A 21,811-nucleotide genomic window follows, 5' to 3' on the forward strand; every position below is an offset into this window, starting at 1 on the left:
TAAAAGGGAAATAATATGTCATTGTACCTGACTTAGGGCAGCTGTGAGGAATACATGAGATACATGTAAAGTGCTTATCATAGAAAGTGCTCAATAAATGTAGGTTATCATTATGGTCTAGAATATTCTCAATAGATACTTTCTCTATAGGATCAGACAGAGCCTCCGGCTACTGTGTGCTGTCAGGCAAGTGACTTGCCTCCTCTGAGCCTCCGCTTTGTCCTTTGTAATTGGGATAATGACGACGTAGCACAGGAAGGTGTACTGGTGAGAAAAGCCACATGGTCGCTCCAGAAGCACACTTCAAGGAGTCAGGGTCCAGACTCCGCTTTGAGCTCAGTGACTGAGCCTTCAGACGCCCTGCCCAGCCGCGAGGCGTGCCCAGGCGGCTTCTGGAAGTTGCTTTTGGACCAGTCTCCAGCGAGGCTTTGAGGGAGCTGAGGAGGAAGAGGAGAGGCCCTCCTTCCTCACCTCTTGCCCCAGAGTGTTTCGTTCTGAGTGGCTCCAGCCAGAGCCAGTAGATTAGAGAAGGAGACAGGAACCGCGGGGATGGAGTGGGGGCTGCTGGTGAAGCTGCCCCCTCATCCCAGCACCCCCAGGAACAAATGCAAAGTGAGGACGGGGGTTGAGGGAAAGGGCTAGCACCACCCCACCTCTAAGACAATGACAGCACCAAGTACCATCCCCCTGGGTAGTTCCAGGGTGAGCGGCTTCATGCCATGTGCCTTCTGCATTCTTCTTTCTGCATTTCTGCCCCAGCTCCCGTTGCACCCTGCTTGTCTGGCCCTCACGCAGAGCCCACACGGCCCCTCGGGACCTGTTCCTTGTCTCCCCAGGTGATCCGAAAGTCAAAGGCATGGTCCTGGGAGTTCATGGACTCATGTCACCTTCCTCACCCAGGTGACCTGTGCATTTCCACACAGCCTAACCCAGAGGAATGGACGCCAGGAACAGACCCTGCAGAGTGTTTGCATCATTACCGGGGAGCACACAGTAGGTAGCATAATCTCCCTGGTGTGTGCTGATCCCCGTCCATGGCAGTGTGTTTGAGAATTCTCCCCATTTGGCTTTGCGTCAGTCAAGGCTGGTCTCCCAAGAGGCATGGATGCTGGTCCAAGCTGGGACACACGGCATGCCATGTCCACCATGCTTCTGGAAGAAAAGGGTTCCAAGCCCTGAGACCCAGCTCAAGATATTGCTCAGCCCCGTGCAAGGTACAGTGGGCATTGGTGGGTGCTGAAGAGGCCCCTGCTATGGTCTTGGGAAGGTATAGCTTTGGATTGGACGCCAAGGTTGGGAGTGTCTACTGGGGTCTCCGGGCAAGGCTCAGAGCATGTTGGTCTCCTTCTCATTCGTGAAGGACCTCTCGTTTATTGACGACATTTTGGTAAAGCTCCTGTGGCTGGGGTAGGGGGAGTGGCCCGTGTCTTCACTCAGAGCATTGACCAGGCGGGAGAAGAAGGCTATCTTGAACTTCTTGAAGTCCTGACCCATGAAGACGTACAGAATGGGGTTCAAGCAGCTGTTGGCAATGGCGATGGCAGTGGCCAGGGGCAAACCCAAGCTGAAGATGAAGCCAGGCAAGGAGGTGTGGTGGAGTTCCAGGAGCTGGAGGGTTTGGTAGGGGCACCAGCAGAGGAAGAAGGTGATGATGATGGTCACGATGATCTTGAAGGGTTTCTTGGTCTTGGCCAGGCGGTTGCGCTGTAGCTTGCAGACGATGGTGAAGTAGCAGGCTGTGATGATGAGGAGTGGGACCAGAAAGCCACAGAGGAAGCGAGTGATGGTCACCACCATGTGCCGGTGGAACATCACAGAGTCCAGGTGGGGCAACGCGGGCCACGGGGAAGAGCTGGCCACTGATAGGTTGAAGTTGTTGAAGCAGGATATCTTCCCATGCACCAGGGCCGTGTCCCGGAACACAAGGGATGGGGAACTCAGGAAGAAAGCCAGGACCCAGATAACCACGCAGGCCATGTAGGCCAGCCGTGTGCTGCGGTGGTTCTGGGACCAGACAGGGAGGAGCACAGAGATGCAGCGGTCGATGCTGATGACCGTCAACAGGAAGACGCTGGTGTACATGTTGTGGATAAGCAGGAAGTTGCTGATCTTGCACATGATCGTCCCAAAAACCCAGTGGTAGTCCATGGCGGCGTAGGTGATGTGGATGGGGAGGAAGATGTTGAACAGGAAGTCCGCGATGGCCAGGTTGACGAACCAGATGGTGTTCACCGTCTTCTTCATCTTGTAGGTGGCGATGAAGATCACCAGGCCATTGCCCAGAATTCCAAGGAGGCAGATGATGCTGTAGACCACCACCAGGAAAATCCTGATCACCCCACCTTCTGGGGCACGCGGTTCTTCAAAAATGTCAGGCTCAAATTCTTCATAGGTGTAGTTGTAATCCTCGTCCTCCATTCTCTGCAACAGGAAACAGGGGTCTTTAGAGGAACTTTGAGTGGAACTGGCTTAAGAGGTTAACCATGCCCTGGCCGGTTTGGCTGAGCAGTTAGAGCATCAGCCTGCGAACCAGAAAGTCTTGAGTTCGGTTCCCGCTAAGGGCATGTACCTCGGTTGCAGTTTGTCCCTGGCCCCGGTTGGGGTCGTGTGGCTGGTGACCAGTTGATAGGTCTCTCTCACATCGATGTTTCTCTCTCTCTCTTCCCCCCTCTCTCCCTCTTGCTCTATCTGAAGATAAATGCAAAAATGTCCTCCGATGAGGATAAAAAAAAAAAAAAGAGGTTAACCAACACCAGCAAGACCGTTGCGCTGATTGACCGATGCCCGACGACATTGTTCTCCCTGGCAATTAGCAAGGCCAGTTCCATAGTTTAACTACTTCCTGCTTTGCTATTTTATTTATTTAAAATTAGCTGTCCAGTACCTCCTACATACCAGGCACTATTCTGAAGGCTTGACATATATAAACTCTTCATCCTTGCAAAATCTCAGTGAGATAGGTAGGTGATGAACCCCGTTTTGCAGAGGAGGAAACAGAGGCGCAGAGAGCTTAAGCCACGTGTCCAAGGTCAGACAGCTGAGAGTCAACCCAACTTCAGAATCTGTCTTCTGGACAACCATGTTCTCCTGCCTCTCTGGAACCCTCCCCTCCCCCTAACAGTCTAGTGGGGGAAACAAACATTCATCCAAAAGTTCCTTAAAAGTTCCAAAAGTTCCTTAATCATGGAAGAAATCTCAACAATGCCAAGTGCCATGAAGGAGAGGTGCACAGTGCCATGAGCCTGGTTCCAACCATGTTTCCAAGACCCAGGGTACAGCTGAGCAGTGCTCCCACATTGTCAGTGGACCCCCCTGGTGCCCTTTGGAGATATGAGTTCAGACTACAGAGTCCCTTACCGTTCACGTTATGGGCCCGAAGCTCTTCCGTGAGGGTCCTCGACCATCAGCCTCTGTGCGCAGCTGGAAACACCTGCAGGGAAGAATGAGGAGGCAGCAGCTGGATCCCGGTCTAAGAGACACAGCACTGGGTGGACTCACAGCCAGAGAAAGGACCTGTTGGCGTTACTCCCAATTTACAGAAAAGGAAGCAGAGGCTGGCAGAGACTGGCAGAGGTGAAGTGAGTGCCCGAGGTTACTCAGCTGAAGAGCAGCGGAGCTGGGATTTGAACCCAGGGCTCTGACCCCCTGGAGTCCATGCACTTCCCGCCACCCAAGCTCTCCCAGCCTGACACATGGGCTCCAAGCAGATGGCTCAGCCTGGCGAGCCTGCCCGTCGATGCTTCAATAACTCCTCTGTCTGAATTCATCGCTGGTCCTTAATGGATCTGAGGTTATATTTCATTGCATAAAAGTCATCTTCGGTTTTTATTAAATAAGAGCTACTTGTAAAATTCCACTGAGCCCAGGGACTCAGAATTTAAGCTTGGGTGTCATCCCACTCTGCAGGCTGGCAGCAGATTCCAGAGGTGCCCAATAAGGGTCCCCAGGGCTTCCTGGGGCACTTCATGGGGGCAGTGCAGCGGCCCTCCCCTTCACGGGCAGACATGTGACTAGTGCTCATGATAATAAAATGCCAGGGACTGTGTTGAGCAAGTAATACAGGTGGTCTCGCTTTAGCCCTGTGAGGGGCACCCAGGCTGAGGGCCGGGAAGACCCTTGCCCAAGGCATCCAGGCTGGAGGTGGCAGAGCGGGCATTTGAACCCCGTCTGCAGAATCTGGGCTCTTCCGCTCAGTCCACTCTGCCCTGAATCATGATCTGATGACAGACACGGAGTGTACCCTTGAGGAAGAAATGACCGTGCCCACATTCCCTGTGGCGGGCCGTACAGGCCCCAGGGACAGGGAAATGGCTCTTCTGGCGGGAAATCTGCCTGAGCTCCAGCCATCACGTCCAATTTCCAGACAGAAGAAGGGAGATCGAGGAAGGGTACTCCGCGGGAGCTCCCGGTGGACTGCAAGGCACAAGGCAGAGGAGGTGGTCTGAGAAGCCCCCGGGAGGGGTATTCCCCAGCCTGGGAGTCAGAGGCTTTCTGGGGCAGGCTTCCCTGGAGCCTGCGAGGCTAAGGTTTCACAGGTGAGTTGGAAAGGACAGCTCTAGGTAAGACGCTGGAGGGAGGGAGCAGAGAGGACCCCACCTCCCCCGCAGCAGTGGTGGGCGGAGCCCTTGGCCCAGCCGAGTCTGCAGAGATGCTCTGGGGACACAAATAACGTCATGTCTGGCTCTCCTGCCGGGCTAGGAGCAGCTGAGGGTCAGAGGCCACATCTTTTCGTCTTGAATGGGGGCCAGGCTGGGCCAGCACAGGATGGTGCTGACATCTTCTGGGCATGTCTCCCCATTCACCCCTCACCCCCATCCTGAGAACTGAGTGAGTCAGTGTCCCCATTTGGTATGTGTCCTCCCCCAGGCCAGTCCCTCGGCTGTCCCTGAAGGGGGGGCCTCAGTCACAGGTTTACATTTGGCCTCCATGCTGTCCCCACATACATCCTTCCTGCCCCAAGCTCACTTCTGCCCCTAGACCAGGTAGTACTGGGCTGAGTGGTCAAGGACACAGATTCTGGGGCCCAACCAGACTGCCAAGCATCCAAATCCTCAGTCTGTGTGACCTTCCTATGACCCTGAGCAAGTCAGTTACCTTCTCTGCACCTCAGGTGTCCTATCTATAAAATGGGCATGATCATAATAGTTTGGAACGGTTGAGAGGGTTAAATGTCACTTGCAAAGTACTCAGAACACTGCTGTTACTGGGTAAGCACTATGTTGTTATTGTTATTATTACTGTTCTTCTTCTTCTTCTGATGATGATGATTTCTCAGGTTTCTACTCTTAACTTCCTCCAAAAATGGCCTTAGCCTGGGAAAGTGGGAGGGGCCAGGAAGGCCAAAGGACCAATGCATCCTGCCCACGTGTCTCCTAGCTCTAGGTTCAAGGGCAGGTCAAAGGCAACACAGGCAAAGATTTTTCTTCTCTAAGCCCCAGTCTCTTCATCTCTCCCGTGGGGGTAAGAACCCCTCCCTCACATTGTCAGGAGGGTCATGTGAAATGAGAATAAATCCTTTGCCAATTATACATTGCCAAGAGCTATAAAATTCTAGTTATTCGTATTTCTTAAACCAGGAAGCTAATGAAAAAAAGTATCTATAACTGTATACACATAATCTATGTATACATATAGGTAACATTTCTTTGAGTGTTCATTATATGCCAAACACTGCTATGTAAGACTCCAGGCAATGTTCCCAATAGCCCTGCGGGAATATTAGTTTGCAGGTTAAAAAACTGAGGTTCAGAGAGGTGAAGCAACTTGCCTGAGGCCACACAGCTGGGAAATAAGACTCCAGAGCCTGACTTCCAAGGACCCCAGTGTGCTTCCCTGATGGTTCAGCAGGCTCCAATCCCACCGCTCTGAGTCCTCTAAGCCTCAGCCTTGAACCCCGAGAGCCCAGACTCTCATCACATTCTTGATCCCCCACGGAGCTGCCTCCCCTCAGCCACATTCCCAGCTTTCCCTTTACCTTTTCTTAAAGGCGCCGTGGAAATCTGCACGTGTGCAATGCTGTGTAAGCCCTGGTCAATGACACTGTCCCCTGCTTCTCCTGGGGTACCCTTAGGAAGCCCCCTGCCCGGTAAGAAGTGCCCTGGAGAACAACACTGCTTCCCCTGAGAAACTGGGCTGCTTCCTCATTCTTGATCACCAGGGTCTACAGCTGCTCACATTTCCCTTTTTGATGTGGCCACAAGAAAGCTCTGGATCACATTTGCAGGTCAAAGGTTAATTCCATGAACCCTGCTGGTCTGCAGGTTTCTGCCTTGGTTTGGGTTGGTTCTTACGTCTACATGTAATTATGCTTGATACGGGTTTTAGTTCCTTATGATAAATAAGAGTTGATTCGTGCACACAACAGCCCAAACACGACACCAAATGCTTTAATTGCATTAACTCTCACATCATCAACAACGCCCAGGACTGGTCCTGTTATTACTCCCAATGTAAAGGCGAGAAAGGGAGGCTAATGTCACACGTCAGCGAGCAGCCAGTGCACACCCAGGGTGCTCTTAACCACGTCTGTTCGCACCTCTCCTCGTGGCCCAGGGTCCCCGCTCCACCCTCCAGGGATACCCCCTCATTCAGATCTTTTTCCTAGCCCCTCAAGGAATCCACCTTCCCCAGTTGGCAGGACAATCTGGCGGAGGTTTGAGAACCATTTGCCAAAGGCAACATCGTCCGTCACAGCCTGGGTGCGCCCGTGACCAGCCTGTCCCCCTTTCTGCCCTCAGCTCCCAGAGTGCCTAGGGGGCGGTGTGGTTTCTTCACTCCGCGACCTAACGCTGTGTAATCTTGGGCATTTTCGTGTCCCTCCTGCATTCATATGTTGAAACCTAATCCCTGGTGCGATGGTATTGGGAAGCGGTGTCTTTGGGAGGTGATTACGTCATGAGGACAGAGCCCTCAGGAATGGGATTGGTGCCCTGACCTCAGGGAGCCCCCTGGGCCCCTCACCTGTGAGGACATAGTCTGTAAACCAGGAGCAGGTTCCCACCATACACAAATCCGCCAGCACCTTCACCTTGGATCCCCAGCCTCCAGAATGATGAGAAATGAATGTTGGCGATTTGAGTGCCTCAGGCCCTTGCATTCTGCTGCAGCAGCTGAACAGACCCCGGCCCGTGCGTAGCCCTCTCTGAAGCTCCATCTCAACACGGGGGCTCACGCAGTCGGGCTCATCCAAGGACCAAGCTCCCGGGGCTGTCGTGAGGACTGAATGAGGGGTTGTGTTAAGTGCTTGGGCACCGCCTGGCGCCTGGAAAGTTCCCCGTTGACAATTAATTAAGCACTTCCTGTGTGCCGGACAATGGGCCACGAACTTTCCACACGCCTCACCCAGTCCTCACGACAGCCCTCCGGGGCTGGGCCCTGATTATACCCTTTTCCAGATGGGGACACCAAGGCACAGGGAGGTCAGTAAAACGTTTTGCACCGGAGAGGTTAAAGCCACTATGATTTTTGTTTCTGTTGTCGCTATTGTTTTGGTTCTGCCTGTAATGAGAGTCCACCAGTTTCTTTTTTTTTTTTATCCCCACCCGAGGATATTTTTCCATTTTTTGTACAGATAGAGTGGGAGGGAGAGAGAGGAAGGGAGAGAGAGAGAGAAACATCGATGTGAAGGGACACATCAAGTGGCTGCCACCCGCACGACCAACCAGGGCCGGGGACAAACTGCAACCGAAGTACGTGCCCTTAGCGGGAACCGAACCCGGGTCTCTCCGGACCGCAGGCTGATGCTCTAACCGCTGAGCCAAACTGGCCAGGGCAGAGTCCACCAGTTTCTATTAGCACCCGGTGCTGACCCCTCCTGCCTCCTTCTTCTCCGCTCTGTCCAGCTCCGCAGGCCTCTCCCTCTGAGGCTGACCATGTCCTGCCCTCCTCAGGTCACCCCCCGAAAAGCCTGCAGAACAGCAGATGCTGGCTCTTCACCAGTCCCCAGCTCAGGGTCTGGCACGTATGTTACTACACTGGCATCGCAATTTATCGGGCACTTACTATGTGGCAGGTGCCAAGCCCATTAGAAACGTTGTCACAGCCCTGGCCAGTTTGGCTCAGCGGTTAGAGCCTGCGGTCCACAGAGGCCTGGGTTTGGTTCCTGCTAAGGGCATGTACCTTGGCTGCAGTTTGTCCCTGGCCCTGGTTGGGTTGTGTGGATGGTGGCCACCCGATGTGTCCCTTTCACATCGATGTTTCACTCTCTTCCTCTCTCTCCTTCCTGCTCTATCTGAATAAAAAATGGAGAAATGTCCTCGGATGAGGATAAAAAAAAAAATGCAAGCAGAACAACAACAACAAAAGAAATGTTGTCACAGACTGTCCCCAAACAGCCCTGCGAGGGGGTGGCATCCTTCTCTCCAGGCTTTGGAATCAGCCTGAATGATGCTGCTGTCACCGTGAGCTCGGGCTGCTACATAACGAAGGACCAGAGACGGAGTTTTAAACAACAGACGTTCTTCCTCATATTTCTGGAGACGGAACGTCTAAGGCCAAGGTGTCGGCAGGATGGGTTTCTCCCAGGGCCTCTCTCCTTGGCTTGCAGACGGCTGTCTTCTCCCTGTGTCCTCACACATCCGTCCCTCTGCGTGTCTGTCTGTCCTAATCTCGTCTTCCTATGAGCACACCAGGAAGATTGGAGGAGCTCCACCCCAGGGACCTCACTTTAGCCTAATCACCTCTTTAAAGGCCTGTCTCCAAATGCAGTCACGTTCTGAAACACTGGAGGTTAGGATGTCAACATGCAAACTTGAGCAGAGACACAATTTAACCCATAACACCTACATCATTGTAATGGTTATAACTCAGCACTGCTGTCCAGATCACTCGCTCTGTGCCTGGGTGGCTGACCCAGCTCTTCCCCAAGACCTGGCCCTTGCTGGGGCCTAAGCCCTGTCCTTACAATGGGCTACACACACACACACACACACACACACACTCACACACACTCCCTCACACACATACACACACACACACTCACACACACACGCGCGCGCGCGCACGCCCACGAGATTAACAGTCTCTAAACCCAATAAGGAATCACCATCTAGAAAGTACAAGGAACTCCTTCCTCCCAACCCAAAAACAGCAATCCCATCAGAAAAATGGGCAAAGGATATAAACCGTTCTTGTATAGGAGGGACGCCCCCAAACCCAGGCATATGACAAGCTAATGCTCCAAGAAATGTGAATGAGAATCAGAACCACGTGCCACTCTGTGCCTACCAGGCTGGCAAGGACTAGAAAGCCGGCATGGATACCCCTCGGCTCGGCGGGCCGGGGCACGACCCCTCATGCCACACTGCAGGGCCCGTGAACCCCTGTGCACCTCACAGCCCCCCAAGGAACCACGCACCAGGATGCACCTGCGTGGTGTTTGCGGGGCACCCGTGGCTTCCGTGCCCCAGAAGGAAGCGTCAGACGAGTGATTTATTAAGGAAATGTTCCAGGAAAAATCGGGCAGGGCGTGGGAAAGCAGGATTGGGAAGGAGAGGGGACTGGGCAAGGGTAGAGAAGGTGTCCTGGGCTCACGCTGGGGGCTCAGGGAACAATGGAGGTCACATTCCTGGAGGCTGAGAATTATATGCCTGCCGCCTGTCCTGGGGGCTTGTGCGCTCCTCCCACGAGGAGCTGCAGGTTCAGGTTATCAGGGAGATGGCAGGAGAAACGTCAGGGATCCCAGAACCCCGGCAGCGCACAGAGGCGGCTGCCAGTAGTGGACCGGAGGGCCGGGTGAGAGCTACGCGGCTGTTAGAAGCAACACAGTGACCACAGCGCAGATCATGGAACCACCTGTCTTCACGGCACTTGGGACGCCGGAGACACGCGTGCAAAAGCAGCGGCACGCACAGACCAGGATGGTACACTTTGCAGGAACACAGCCGGACCAAGCGGTACACATTGAACACATTAGCATGGTGCCCTGGGAGCGGAAATGGGGGGGGAGGGGGTGGAAAACGGGGCTGAAAGGAAATGAATGCAGCGAAGAAAGAAAATCAGACAAGTGCGGGGCTTCCAGAGGCCAGTGACGATGCGGATGGAGAGGGACAGAGGGGTGTCGTTGTGCCAGCCCTCCCTCCTCTCCCGCAGTCCAGAAAAACCCAAAGCAAACAGACATCCCAGACCCCTACCTGGGGTGTATGTTCAGGCAGTGTCTGGGTCGTTGAATCCCTGATGAAACCACACTGTGCAGACCAAGGGCCAGACAAGCAGCCTCAACCTTGCCCCAGGGGCCTTCGGAGACCCGCCCCCACAGCAGGGAGTGAACTTGGAGGAGCCACAGAAGCCGCAGCATCAGCCCAGTTGGAGGCGGCTAGGCAGTGGCCAAGGCCCTGGGACCCCTTGGCTAGCCCGGCCCCTGCCAGGAACCAGATGGTCACCAGGCACAAGACCCCACAGCTAATGCCCTGCCCCGCCCACACCCCAGACCCTTGCTGGGGCAGGGGTGGACTGGCGTTCAAGGTCACCCCTGATTCCTCCCACCACAGAGATCCAAAACCTCAGGCGGATGCTCTTGGCTACATTTTTGTTACACAACCACGTCCACAGCCCTGAATGCATTCCGGGCACAGTTCTAAGTGGAATTACAAATGAGGAAACCGAGGCCCAGAGAGGGTCAGTAAGGTGCCCGAGGTCGCACAGGTAACTCAGGTGAGCAAGGCAGATCCAACTAGTCACTCAGAAGAGGTGAGGATGCTCGGAACCTGCCGAGCTGCCAGGGCCCCTCTCTTGCCTTGGCCACTGCTCACCCCCTCAGAGGCTCCAGGACACTCCGGTCTCGGCCCCCTGGAACCTCCACGCCAGCATTCCGGCAGGGGGCTGGGTGTGCATTTTACAGACGGGGTGAGACAAGACTCCGAGGTCCCTGGCTTCTCCCCGAGCCCCTTTGCCTGTGTTGGTGGCCCGAATGGGGATGGGTCACGATCCCGGAAGCTCCGGGAAAAGCTCTTTGGAGCCCACTGCTCCTCGGCCCCAGTGAGGGGCTGGGGTGCCGTCGACGCTCCTTCTATCACCCGGACCTCCTCCTAACCCTGCAAGGTCGCAGGGTCTACGAGAGGGAGGAGGGTCACTTGCCTGAGGTCGCCTGAATGGTTAGAGGCCGTGCAGGGATCTGAACCCAGGTCCCTGTGGACCCAGGACCCCACCTCCTCCAGCTGCTGACCGCCTGCCTGCCATGTGCCCGCAGGCTCGGGACAGCAGGGCTGAGAGGCATCTGGGCAGCAGCGGTGCCTCCTGCTTCCTCGCTGAGCCACTCCAGGCCCCTTGGCCACACGGGCACCAGGAGTCTGCAAAGGACTCGCTCCCTTTCTGTCCGTGTCTGTCTGTCCGTGTCTGTCTACCTGTGTTTGTCTGTCCGTGTCTCTCCCCCTGTCTCTGTGCACGTGTCTCATTCTCTCTGCCTCTCTCTTCTCTGTGGAGTTGCCCTGTCTGCTGTCTCTCTGTTGCCCTGTCCGTCCTTCTCCCCCAGCCTCCCCTCCGAGAGGCTCAGCAGCCCTCACCTGCCCACATCACGCACCTGTGTGCCTAGCCAGCCCATCCACCAGCAGCCACTCACTGGCCCTCCCGACCCTCTCTGGTCACACACTGCTGCTAAGCTTTCCCTGGTGGCAGCCCAGGCCCAGTGCAAGCGCCTCACCGGCCGGCCGTGGGCGTGGGAGCTCGTGGGGGAAACGAGGCCTTTCCTGGTGTGTGGCCTGGCTCATGTCCCCTCTCCCACCTCCCCCGCAGCCCACCCCGACAGCCTGGCTGGCAGCCCCGATCGCTCTCCTCCATCTCTCTTGGCCTCTGAACGGCGCTTAGGGGCTGAGAGACCGCGCAGAGAGCGTCCCATTTTGTAGCTGGGGAAACTGAAGTCAAGAGGGAGCAAGTGAACCTCCCTACGCCACACAGAAGAGGACCCTGGGCTGTGTTGTGTGTGGTGGGCAGATCCCCAGAGCCTAGAACTCTGCCTGGCACCCCCCACACCTTAGGCCTCGCCCCTCCGCGCCCTCCCTGCACAGGTCTGCAAAGGGAAGCTCATCAGAGAGGGGCAGTGACTGGCCCAGGCTCACACAGCCTTTCCGCATCCGCTCAGGATGCGAACCGAAGGCTCTCTGACCCCCAACCGTTGCTGTTTCCATCAGTCCGGAATCACAGCCTCAGCCAGCAGCGGAAACATCCTGGGGCCTTCCAGACACTCTCCCGGCCCCAATGTCTGTCCCTCCTCAGCCATGTCCCCACCGACGGTGGGTCCTGATGTCATTGCTGCTGCCAGAGTCCCCCCGCTGGTCCATCCCCCGGTTTCTCACCCTTCAGGACGGACAGGGGCCTCCCAGCCTCCACTGGTGGCTCCAGGAAACACCTCGGGGTGCAGTCCCCGGAGGCCTAGTGCTGAGAGGCGCGGAAACCTCGAAACCACACAGCGCCGGCCGGTGTTCCAGAGCAGGCCTGGCCGCCAGCCCCGCGACGGAATTAGCTCTGTGTTGGGAGAGAGTTTCCTCCCTGGTCCCACGCCCACACTCAGGAGCTCACACTGAGTCACTGGGGGGGGCTAGGAGGCGCTGGCTGTCCGCCGGGCGGGCCCGCTGCCTTCTGGTTGAGATGGGGTCACACTGCGCTCAGGGCTCTGAGGGGGGCGGGGGGGCCAGGAGCGCCTGCCGCTGGATTTGGACAGCCCACCTGCTCAGAGGCAGAGGCCCCAGAAACTCCAGCAGCTGGTGAGAGCACAGAAGCAGGAGACCCCAAATATCAATGCCAGGGCCCGGCACCCCCCCAGGGAACGCCACTCCTTCCTCCCTGTGTGCGCCCCCAGATCCACTCCCTGCTGCCCCGTGCCCTGCGGGCTGACCTATAGGAGTGACCAATAGCTCCTTGCCCTCTGACCCCTAGCCGTGCGGGCGGCAGGGCAGCAGGAGGGCGAGGGCAGGTGGTCATCCTCCTGCTCCCTCCCTGCAGGGTCTCCTTCAGCTGTGCTCCCTGGGTGGCAGCGACCCCTGGGCCCTCCGGCCCTCCGGCCCTCCGGCCAGGGCAGGAAGGTCTCCTTGCACCTTAACCTTGAATCGAGGCCCTGCCCCTCCGCTGCCCACCCTTCCCGGGTCCTCCCTTCCTAGGCTCCCACCGGCCTCTCCAGCTGAGTGGTGGTCTGTTTCCTGCTGAGATGGGGGCGGAGAGACCAGATGGTCCCTACCCACCTCGTCACCCCACGTCTGTCACATCCTACCTGTGGTCCCCTAAACAGCTCACAAACCTCGTCCATCATCTCTGCTCCCTTGGTGACCACGATGGGCCCCTAACCAGCCTCTCATTTCCACTATGATTTTCTTTTCCACCTAAGTAGCTGGAAAGGTCATTTCAAAACGCAAACCACCGCATTGCATGACTTCCTGCCTCAAGTTCTCAGCTGCTCCCCTTACCCTTAGAATAACCCCAGCTCCTTACCAAAGTCCCGAAGGCCCAAGCAATCTGGCCCTGCCTACCCTAGGACCGAGCCAAGGCCTGACCCCGCCGCGGCCCCGCCCAGGGCCCAGGTAGAGGGCCAACCCAACCCCACTATCCCACTGCGGACCCAGCAACCATTCTCAGCCTCAAAGGCCCCCCCAAGAATGTCAGGATAGACATTTCTCCTCCCAGGCCAGAAAGCCACTCGGCCCCCAACAATGGGGCCCACGAACAAACACTACATGTTCTTCCAACCACTCAGCTTGTGTCCAAAGCCATCGGGTAGGTGGCCTGTGCCTCTCCCCATAAACACTGCCCCAGCCCTGGAGGTAGCCTGTAAACAAATGTCCTCTCTTGCTTATATCCCACAGGACCGGGAGTCCTAGTCCCCCATTTGCTTAATCCCCTGGAGTCAGCTTCGAGTCCACTCGTGCGAGGAATCCCGCCGAGTGTGCAGCGTCTGGAAGGCAGCAGGCGCTGGGGGCGGGGTGTTCGCGTGAGCCGCTTAGGATGTGGCGGGAGGCAGCTGCCGGGGATGGTCACTGTGTCCCCCACCAGGAGCCAGCCCATGGCATGCGCTGGGTGTCCTGCTCACAGAGTGGGCGTCAAGCCTGGACGCTGTGGGTTTGTGGTGAGGCAGGATAGCAAGCAGCTGGGAAAATTTCTTAGCACGTGGAATGGGGAAACTGAGGCAGACAGCTGGACGAATCGGCCCAGCAATTTGCCGCAGATGCAGAAGGTCACCTCCCTAGAGACGACATCAAGGCCTTGGTTCCATTTCAGCTCCAGGCCCAGAAAAGCAGCAAAATCAGGTGAACGACGCCGGGACCAGCGGCACTGACAAATGACCCCTGCCCTGAAGCTGATCAATCAGTAGAGACCATGACCCTGAAAGAGCACATCTGGAAAACTGATGAATATTCTGCTGAAACTTGCCCCTGAGATAAGATTCCTGCCTGCAAGAGAGATAAAAGCCTCAAGACAAATGACCCAGCACCCCAGCGCTCTGCCCTTCCCGCTCTCCTGCCCCCACAGGTGTGCATCTCCGAAACTCTAAGGGATCCCACGAGACTCGAAACCAGGGGAGCCATGGGCAGCGGCAACCCGTCCCAGGCTAACCCCTGAACCTGTCTCCAAGGCCCCTTTTCTCTGATGTCCCCGTGAGCTACAGCAGCCCAGCCTGGGCTCTCCTGTTGCTTCTTCTATGCTAAGCCTCCCTGTTTCACTGTCCTCAGCTTTAACAAACGTACCCTCCAGGTCACCTGGACTCGTTTGTGAAATCTTTCCTACATGAAGTTAAGAACCCACACACTACCTGCTGGCCCTAGGCAGACTTGCTCAGGGCCAGGTCCCCTGTTGGGTAACAGTGGGTGCCCCCCCGGCCCCCGAGAAGTCATTGGCTCAGACCCTGTCCCCTAAATCCAGGTCGGCACAACCCACCATCAGCCCTGAGAGCCAGGCTGCATCGGAAACTGCCCCAAAGCTTGGTGTCTCCTCCCGGCACCTTGAGACGCCTGGGAGGTGGCGGGCAAAGCAACTGTCCCCATCAACAGGGCCCCCACCTGCTATGAAGAGAAGACCAAGGAAGCTGAGAACCAGGCTCGTCTGCCTCTGGAGCCCCTCGGCTTTGCTTCCTCCCTTAGTCCCTCTCTCTGTGAGATGAATGAGAACCTCACCAGGCCCCTGAAACTCACACCAGAGCCCCAGGTTGGTGCAGGAGACCCAGCCGGACATCCTGGTAAGGAGCCCTGAACTCCAGAATGGCAGGGCTAGCTCATAGTAATAATAACCACCAAAATAAAATGTTACTGAGTACCTACTATGTGTGCCAGGGTGTTGAGAAGCACTTTCTATACATCACCTGACACAAACTGCATAGGACGGTGCTTATTTTATGCCCATTTTAGAGTTGAGGAAGCTGAGGCCCAGCGAGGTTGAGTCTTACCCAAGGTTGCGTGGCTACTGGGAGGCAAAGGTGGGATTTGAATCCAGATTAAGAATAGAGTGCTCTTTCTTTCATACCTTACAGGCTGTACTTGGCAAATATTCTTAGATAAATTCCTGAACCTTTGGGGCCTCAGTTTCCCCATCTGTAAAACAAGGAGGTTGGAGTTGGCGGTCTCAAGAGCCCCCTTCTAGCTTTTAAAAATTGCCATGGTTGAATGGGCCAAGTGTCTGTCTATTCCCAGCCTTGAGCCAATTCCCAGCCTTGAGTCACACCATGCTGTGTGACCCTAGGCAAGTTGTTTGACCTCTCTGAGCCATAGTAACATTGCCTATAAAATAATAATAAAACCTTCCTTTCAGTAAATCCAGAGGTCTGAATGAAAAGCTCTCTTGGGATCCCTTCCAGGTCTACTATCTCTGGGTTGAAGGTTCAAGGTTAACTTAAAATTCTCCCCACTACCACATCATGAGAAAGTCTGGGGTCCTTGTTGTGACAAGGTTGTTTCAGACTTGTCCCCACTCCAAGCTACTTAGTGGCCAAAGGAGTCCACACTTGTGAGCGTCCAGGTTCAAAAGCCCTTCCTACTTCAGGGAACGTGAACAAATGACCTCTCTTCTCCAAGCCTCAGTGTGCTCCTCTGTAAAATGGGGCTGACATCATTTCTCCCTCCTAGAGTCATCGTGAGCGTGTCATGAAACAGTGACGTGGACACGGTGCCCGGCGCACAGTAGGTGTCCGGCCGATGTTCATGTAGAAAAGTCAGACAGTGAGAACCAGCGGCGTTTCTGTCCACAGCGGGAAGAAAGCCAGGCTGAATCCAGTTCGAAGATTCTGAACCAAAGCAAAGGGCTGTGTTTCCGGAAACCAATGGATGAGTCTCCAGGGTGTTTGGAAGCTCAGGCGGCTTGGGAGCCGGGCCACAGCCAGTGGTCCCTCTCATCCTCCTCCTCCCAGACCACACGCTGCCCTGGCCGGATGAGGAAGCCGTGGCCACTGCTCCTCCTCCTCAGCTCCACGTCCCCCTTCCTGGCATCCCCACATCCTCTGCCAGAGCCTCTGCGAAGCAGTTTCCAACCCGATGAAAGCCCCTCGCTTGCAATCACGCTGTTGTCTCCCTCCTGTGAGCCCAGGGCGATACCGCACAACAAGGAGGTGGCCCTTCTGGGACAGAGGTGGCCCACCGTACTGCGAGGATGAAGGGAAGTCAGTGGTGTGGTGTGCCTAGCAAAACAGCCAGCCTCCTGCAGGGTCTCAATCAATGCCACCTCCCCCATTCCCATTTCACAGAGGAGCAAACTGATTCAACCAAGTTTGGCAATCCCTCCCAAAGTTACGCAGCAGCTGAGCAGCGAGAAGAATCGAGGCAGGGGAGTAAGAAGCTGGGAGAATCCCTTGGCGTGCGAATGAAGAAACGGAGACAGCTGAACAAGGGGGCTGAGCAGTTTGCAGCAGATGTAGAAGGTCACCTCCCCGGAGATAACATCTGGGCCTCAGGTGTATTTCAGCTCCGGGCCCAGAAAAGCAGCAGAACCAGGTGGATGACATCAGGACTGGCTGCCACCACCAAAGAGCCCTGCCCTGGCACTAACTGGCCAGCGGATACCGCGACCCTGAAAGAGCACATCTGGGAAAGCTGATGAATGTTCTGTTAAGAATCCCCCAAACTCCCAGCCTTTAAAACCCTCAGAACAAATGACCCAGCGCACGCCCTCCCCTCACCCCTCCAACCCTCCACCCCCGGGCTTTCCCTTCCTTTACACATGTGCATCTCCTGAGCTCTAAGGGTCCCCCCAAGACTTGCAACCAGGGGAGCAATGGGCGGTGGCAGCTCGTCCCGGGCTCACCCCCTGAATCTGTCTCCAACGTCTCCTTTTCTCTGATGTCCCAGTTAGTCAAAGCAGCCCTGTCTGGGCTGTCTCCTGCCGTTTCTCCTGTCCTAGGCCCTCCCTCATTTAACTGTCCCCGGCTTTAATAAACGTTCTCTCCAAATCACCTGGACTCGTATTGTGAAATCTTTCCTGCACGAAGTCAAGAACCCACAACTGCCGGCGACCCGAGGCGGCCCGCTCAGGGCCAGGTCCCTTTCCCGGAACAGGATCAGGAGCTGCGGCCCGGGCTCGGCACCTCCTCTCCTGGCTGTGTGACACTCAGAGCTAGGCTTCCTCTCGGCCCCAGCTCGCCCAGGCTGTGTGACCTTGCCCTGGTTACTTCACCTCTCTGGTGACGTGCTGGGCTCTGTGCCTGTCATGATGCGATTACTTATTACCATCAGGAGAGGAGAAACCGGGAGATGTGTTCCCGCTGCTCCCTCAGTGCGCGCCACTGTTGTAGGGTCCGAGGAGGACTTGGCAGGGCACTGGGCTCCTCCAGAACTGCTCGGGCCAACTGGAGACACGAGGAGGCTCCAGCGCCAGGTCCCCCTCCCAGCTTCTCCTGTCCCGTCTGCTCTGCCCTGAGCGGCGCGGAGGCCCCAGCACATCTGGCCCAGGGCAGCCCCGCCTGGGCCCCTTGCTGGCTGCCCACAGCCCTGCTCGCTCCAGGCCATCTTGTTCCGAAGACTTCCTGCCTCCAGCCTGGAACATTCTCCTCCACGGCCCTGTCATGGGAGGGAGTGTGCTCAGCATGGGCCCAGGGTTCCAGGAGTGTGGTTTGGCACCTTTGCCTGAGAGAGGTTAGAAAACAGAGGCCCCATTGGAGGGCAGAGGAGGGGGAGGGAGAGCGGGATGGGGCCCCCTCAGACCGGCTGACTCAAACCCTCCGGGAAGCTGAGAAACTTCCAATAAGGTGGCGTTGACATTCAGCTAGCAGAAAGCTCAACAGCTGAGGATTCTTCCCTCCGGTTCTCTGTGCCCCCTGTCTCCCCGCCTCCATCCCTCTAAGAAACGTTTATTAACCGCCTACAATGCACCAAGCCCAGAGCTGGGCCCTGGGGACACACCAGGGAACAAAAGAGCATGTCACTCCCACAGAGGGGCTAGCAGTTTTGAGCAGAAGGGACAGGTAATAATCAGAGACAAACCATAACAAAGAAAGCAAACATCTCTGTAGCCAGACTGTCTGGGTTGAATCCCTGCTCGGCCCCTCACCGGCTGTGTGAGCTTAGGCAAGTCCCAGGCCTCTCTGTGCTTCAGTTCCCTCATCTGGAAAACAGAGCTGTTCTGGGGATTAAATGAGTTCACAGTGGTAAAGTTTTGAGGCATACCCTGTTCATTAAAGCACTATGTAAATGCTGAAAAAACAAAAGGAATATAATGGCAGGTGATGATATGTGCTACAAATAAAATACTGTATAAAGAGAAATGGGGCACAGGGATGCAGGAGGGGATACTGTTTTAGGTAGAGTGCTCAGAAGAGGCCTCTCTGAGCTGATGACCTTTGAGCAGAGACCTGAGCACTCCAAGTGGTGGGAACTGCAAGTGCAAAGGCCCTGCGGCAGGAGCAGGTTTGTCAGGTGTAGGAAACAGCATGGATCCATGCACTCAACCATCCATTTTTTTTTTTATTCTCACCCGAGGACATTTTTGCATTTCTCTTCAAATAGAGTGGGAGGAAAAGAGTGAGGAAGAGAGAGAGAGAAACATCAATGTGAGAGAAACATTGAGTGGTTGCCATCCACATGACCCCAACAAGGGCCAGGGACAAACAGCAACTAAGGTACGCGCCCCTAGCGGGAACCAAACCCGGGACTCTCTGGTCCGTGGGCTGATGCTCTAACCACTGAGCAAAACTGGCCAGGGCTCAAACATCCATTTAAAAAGCGGCTAGTGGAGCCCTGACTGGGTTAATTCAGTGGTTGGAGCATCGGCCCATGGAACAATGAGTCGCAGGTTTGATTCCGGTCAAGGGCACGTACCTCAGTTGCGGTTCATCCCTGGCCCTGGTCGGGGTCATGCGGGAGGCAACCAGTCGATGTGTCCCTCTCACTTCAATGTTTCTCTCTCCCTGCCTCCCATTCTATCTGAAGATAAATAGAAAAATATCTTCAGGCGAGGATTAAAAAAAAAAAAAAAAAAAGCAGCTAGTGGGTACCTCTAAGTGCCACATTTTGCTAGATGCTGTGGGAGAGAGCTGGCCCGGTCTCCACTCTCACGCAGGGGCAATGAGTCGCTGCATCCACCAGACAACTCACCCTGGGTCTCTGCTGTTGCAGAAATAAGCGCACACTGCCAGACAGCGAGCCAAGCTAGTCTCGCTTTCAGCGTTAAGGGGAGAACACGTATTTCTTTGCGCAAGGGAATATTGTCCCTGCGTGAGTCATTTGTGTCTCCTGCCTGGCCCTGTAAATTGCTGAGTTTGTGGCCCTGGCTCTGTACAAAGCAAAGAGACGGTGGCTGGGGAAATCAGGAAAGCTTCTTGGAGGAAGTGACTTTTGGGCTGAGCCTTGGTGTGTGAGAAGCCTTTGCTACATGGAGCTGAGCATCCAGCTCAGGAGCCAGGCTGCCTGGGTTTAATTCCAGTCAGCTGTGGGACCTAGGGAGCACCATTCAGCCACCCTGCGCCTCGGTCTTCCCATCTGGAAAGTGGGAGAAATAGGAGCATCTCTTATGTAGAACTGTCTGGGATTAAAGAACTTGACATTCGAAGTGCTTAGACTACATCCTGGCTCTTGTCATCTCACTATTGATGGGAGGCGTCTAACAGCACGTACGTGGGTGTGAAGCTGACCCTACAGAGCTCAGGGAGGGGCTACAAAAGGGCAAGGAGCGGGGGTGGAGGGTGGAGATAAGCTTCGGAGAGAGGAAGGGAGGGCCCCTGGGTGTGAACACTGGTCTCCTTTCCCTTGGCCAGTGTGGGTGGGGTCAGCAGCCTGGGGTCACTGACCCAGGACAGGGCTGCAAGACCCACAGGAAGCCCGGCGCTGGCGTCAGGGAGGGGTCGCTGGGGGATCTCAGACCTCAGTCCTTCCAAGCCAAGTGCTCCCTTGTGCTTCAGGACCCCAGTGGTTCAAGGCCTCTGAGCCTTTGTCCTTGGGGGTTCCCCCACTGGAGTGTCCTTTCCTGGTCCCCTCTGCTCTCCCGGCCTCACTGGGCACTCAACACAGGTCCAGGCGGAGCGGGCAGCAAGGTGACAAGGACAAGAAGAAAGAAAATTATCATGCTGACTTGTGCCAGGCATCTCTGCTGGGCACTTCCTTATGTCCCTGTATCCTGAGCACCGCCCCCCAGGAGGACATGATGATTACCCCACCTAACAGGGGTGAAAGCTGAGGAGCTGAAAGGAACCTAATCAAGACCACCAGCCAGCACCAGGCAGAAGCAGGACTTGAACTCAGACCTGCGGGAGTCCAGAGCCCGTGTTCTAATGGACCCCGGCTGCTTAAACGGGCTGGTGTCATTCAAGTAGTGTCACTTCCTCTCCCCAGACTTCCCTATTTCACCAGCAAGGCTTCTCTGTGGGGACTCAGAGTCCTCCGCCATCACAGGGTCCTGGGGTGCAGCCCTGGGGTGAGAGGAACAGAAACCAAGAGGCTGAGGGCGATGACACTGACCCCCACTCCTCAGGAGCTCACAGGGCACCCAGAGCCTCTCCTCAGAACAAACCTTCAAGGTGAGTATTTTCGCTCCCATTGTGTGGATGTGGAAACTGAGGCACCAAGAAGCAAAGCCCCTGGCCCGAGGTCCCATAGCCAAGAAGGGGCAGCGGTGGCATTTGAACCTGGGCGGTTCTGCCACCAGGCCCACATCGTCACTCATAGTGAATGCCCTTGACAGTCTGTAACTTGCCCAGCGAGAGGGCCCACTGGATACAGAGCCAGCATCCTTGCACCCGACCCACCTGTGCACAGGGCGGACAGGGTTGCCAGGTGCACACATCCACAGTCCCACCTCGAAGAGCCCTCAGTGACCCGACTCACCCGCCTCTGGACAGTGCAGTCGCCGCACACCAGGCTCTGGGGCAAGGAGGGGGCTGCAGGGGCCTGTCCAGCCAGGTGGACCCCGGAGATCCTGGAGCCCTGAGCCAGCCCAGCGACACCCTGCCCAGGAGCAGTCCAGGCTCGGGCAGGTTCTGGCCCTTGGATTCCTCTGGCAGGAGTCCAGGCAGGCGGTTAACAAAAGGGTTGGTGCTGCTGCCAGCAAGCAGGTCACCGGGAATGTGAGATCCCACCCAGTTCCCAGGCCCCGGGGGAGGAGAGACAGGCTGCCCGCCCCCTCAGCCCCATCACTGCACTGTCACCATCCCCAAGGGTCTTGTTAAGAAAATTGCCCCCCACCCTCAACAGGAAAAACAGCTGGTTAAAGCCCAGAGGAAATTCCAGGATCCTAACAGTGGTTGCTGGAGAGGCTGCAGGATTGGAAGTTCTGCCCCCCTCAGTGACAGACGGGACAGCGGCTCAGTGCAGCTGAAAGGGGAGGCCTCCCGCAGCTGCAGCAAAGCCACGCACCAGCCTGGCCCTGCGCCTACCGTGCAGTCTCGGGTCCCAGGATCAGCCTCCCCACCTGCAGCTCG

The 21,811-nt window shown here is 56.1% G+C and overlaps 1 protein-coding gene across 1 annotated transcript in view; it reads right to left on the reverse strand.

Moving 5' to 3' along the window:
- Window positions 1-1,259: 1,259 nt before the first annotated feature.
- Window positions 1,260-21,811, reverse strand: part of CMKLR1 (chemerin chemokine-like receptor 1) — a 37,786-nt gene continuing 17,234 nt past the window's right edge. The window contains exons 2-3 of the mRNA XM_036277120.1: window positions 3,358-3,430; window positions 1,260-2,421 (exon numbers count right to left, since the gene is read on the reverse strand). Coding sequence (XP_036133013.1) covers window positions 1,327-2,418 — 1,092 coding nt within the window. The 5' untranslated portion in view covers window positions 2,419-2,421; window positions 3,358-3,430 and the 3' untranslated portion in view covers window positions 1,260-1,326. The remainder of the gene's footprint in view (window positions 2,422-3,357; window positions 3,431-21,811) is intronic.

This window comes from Molossus molossus, unplaced genomic scaffold (assembly GCF_014108415.1).
Source record: "Molossus molossus isolate mMolMol1 unplaced genomic scaffold, mMolMol1.p scaffold_m16_p_22, whole genome shotgun sequence".
NCBI classification, from domain to species: domain Eukaryota; kingdom Metazoa; phylum Chordata; class Mammalia; order Chiroptera; family Molossidae; genus Molossus; species Molossus molossus.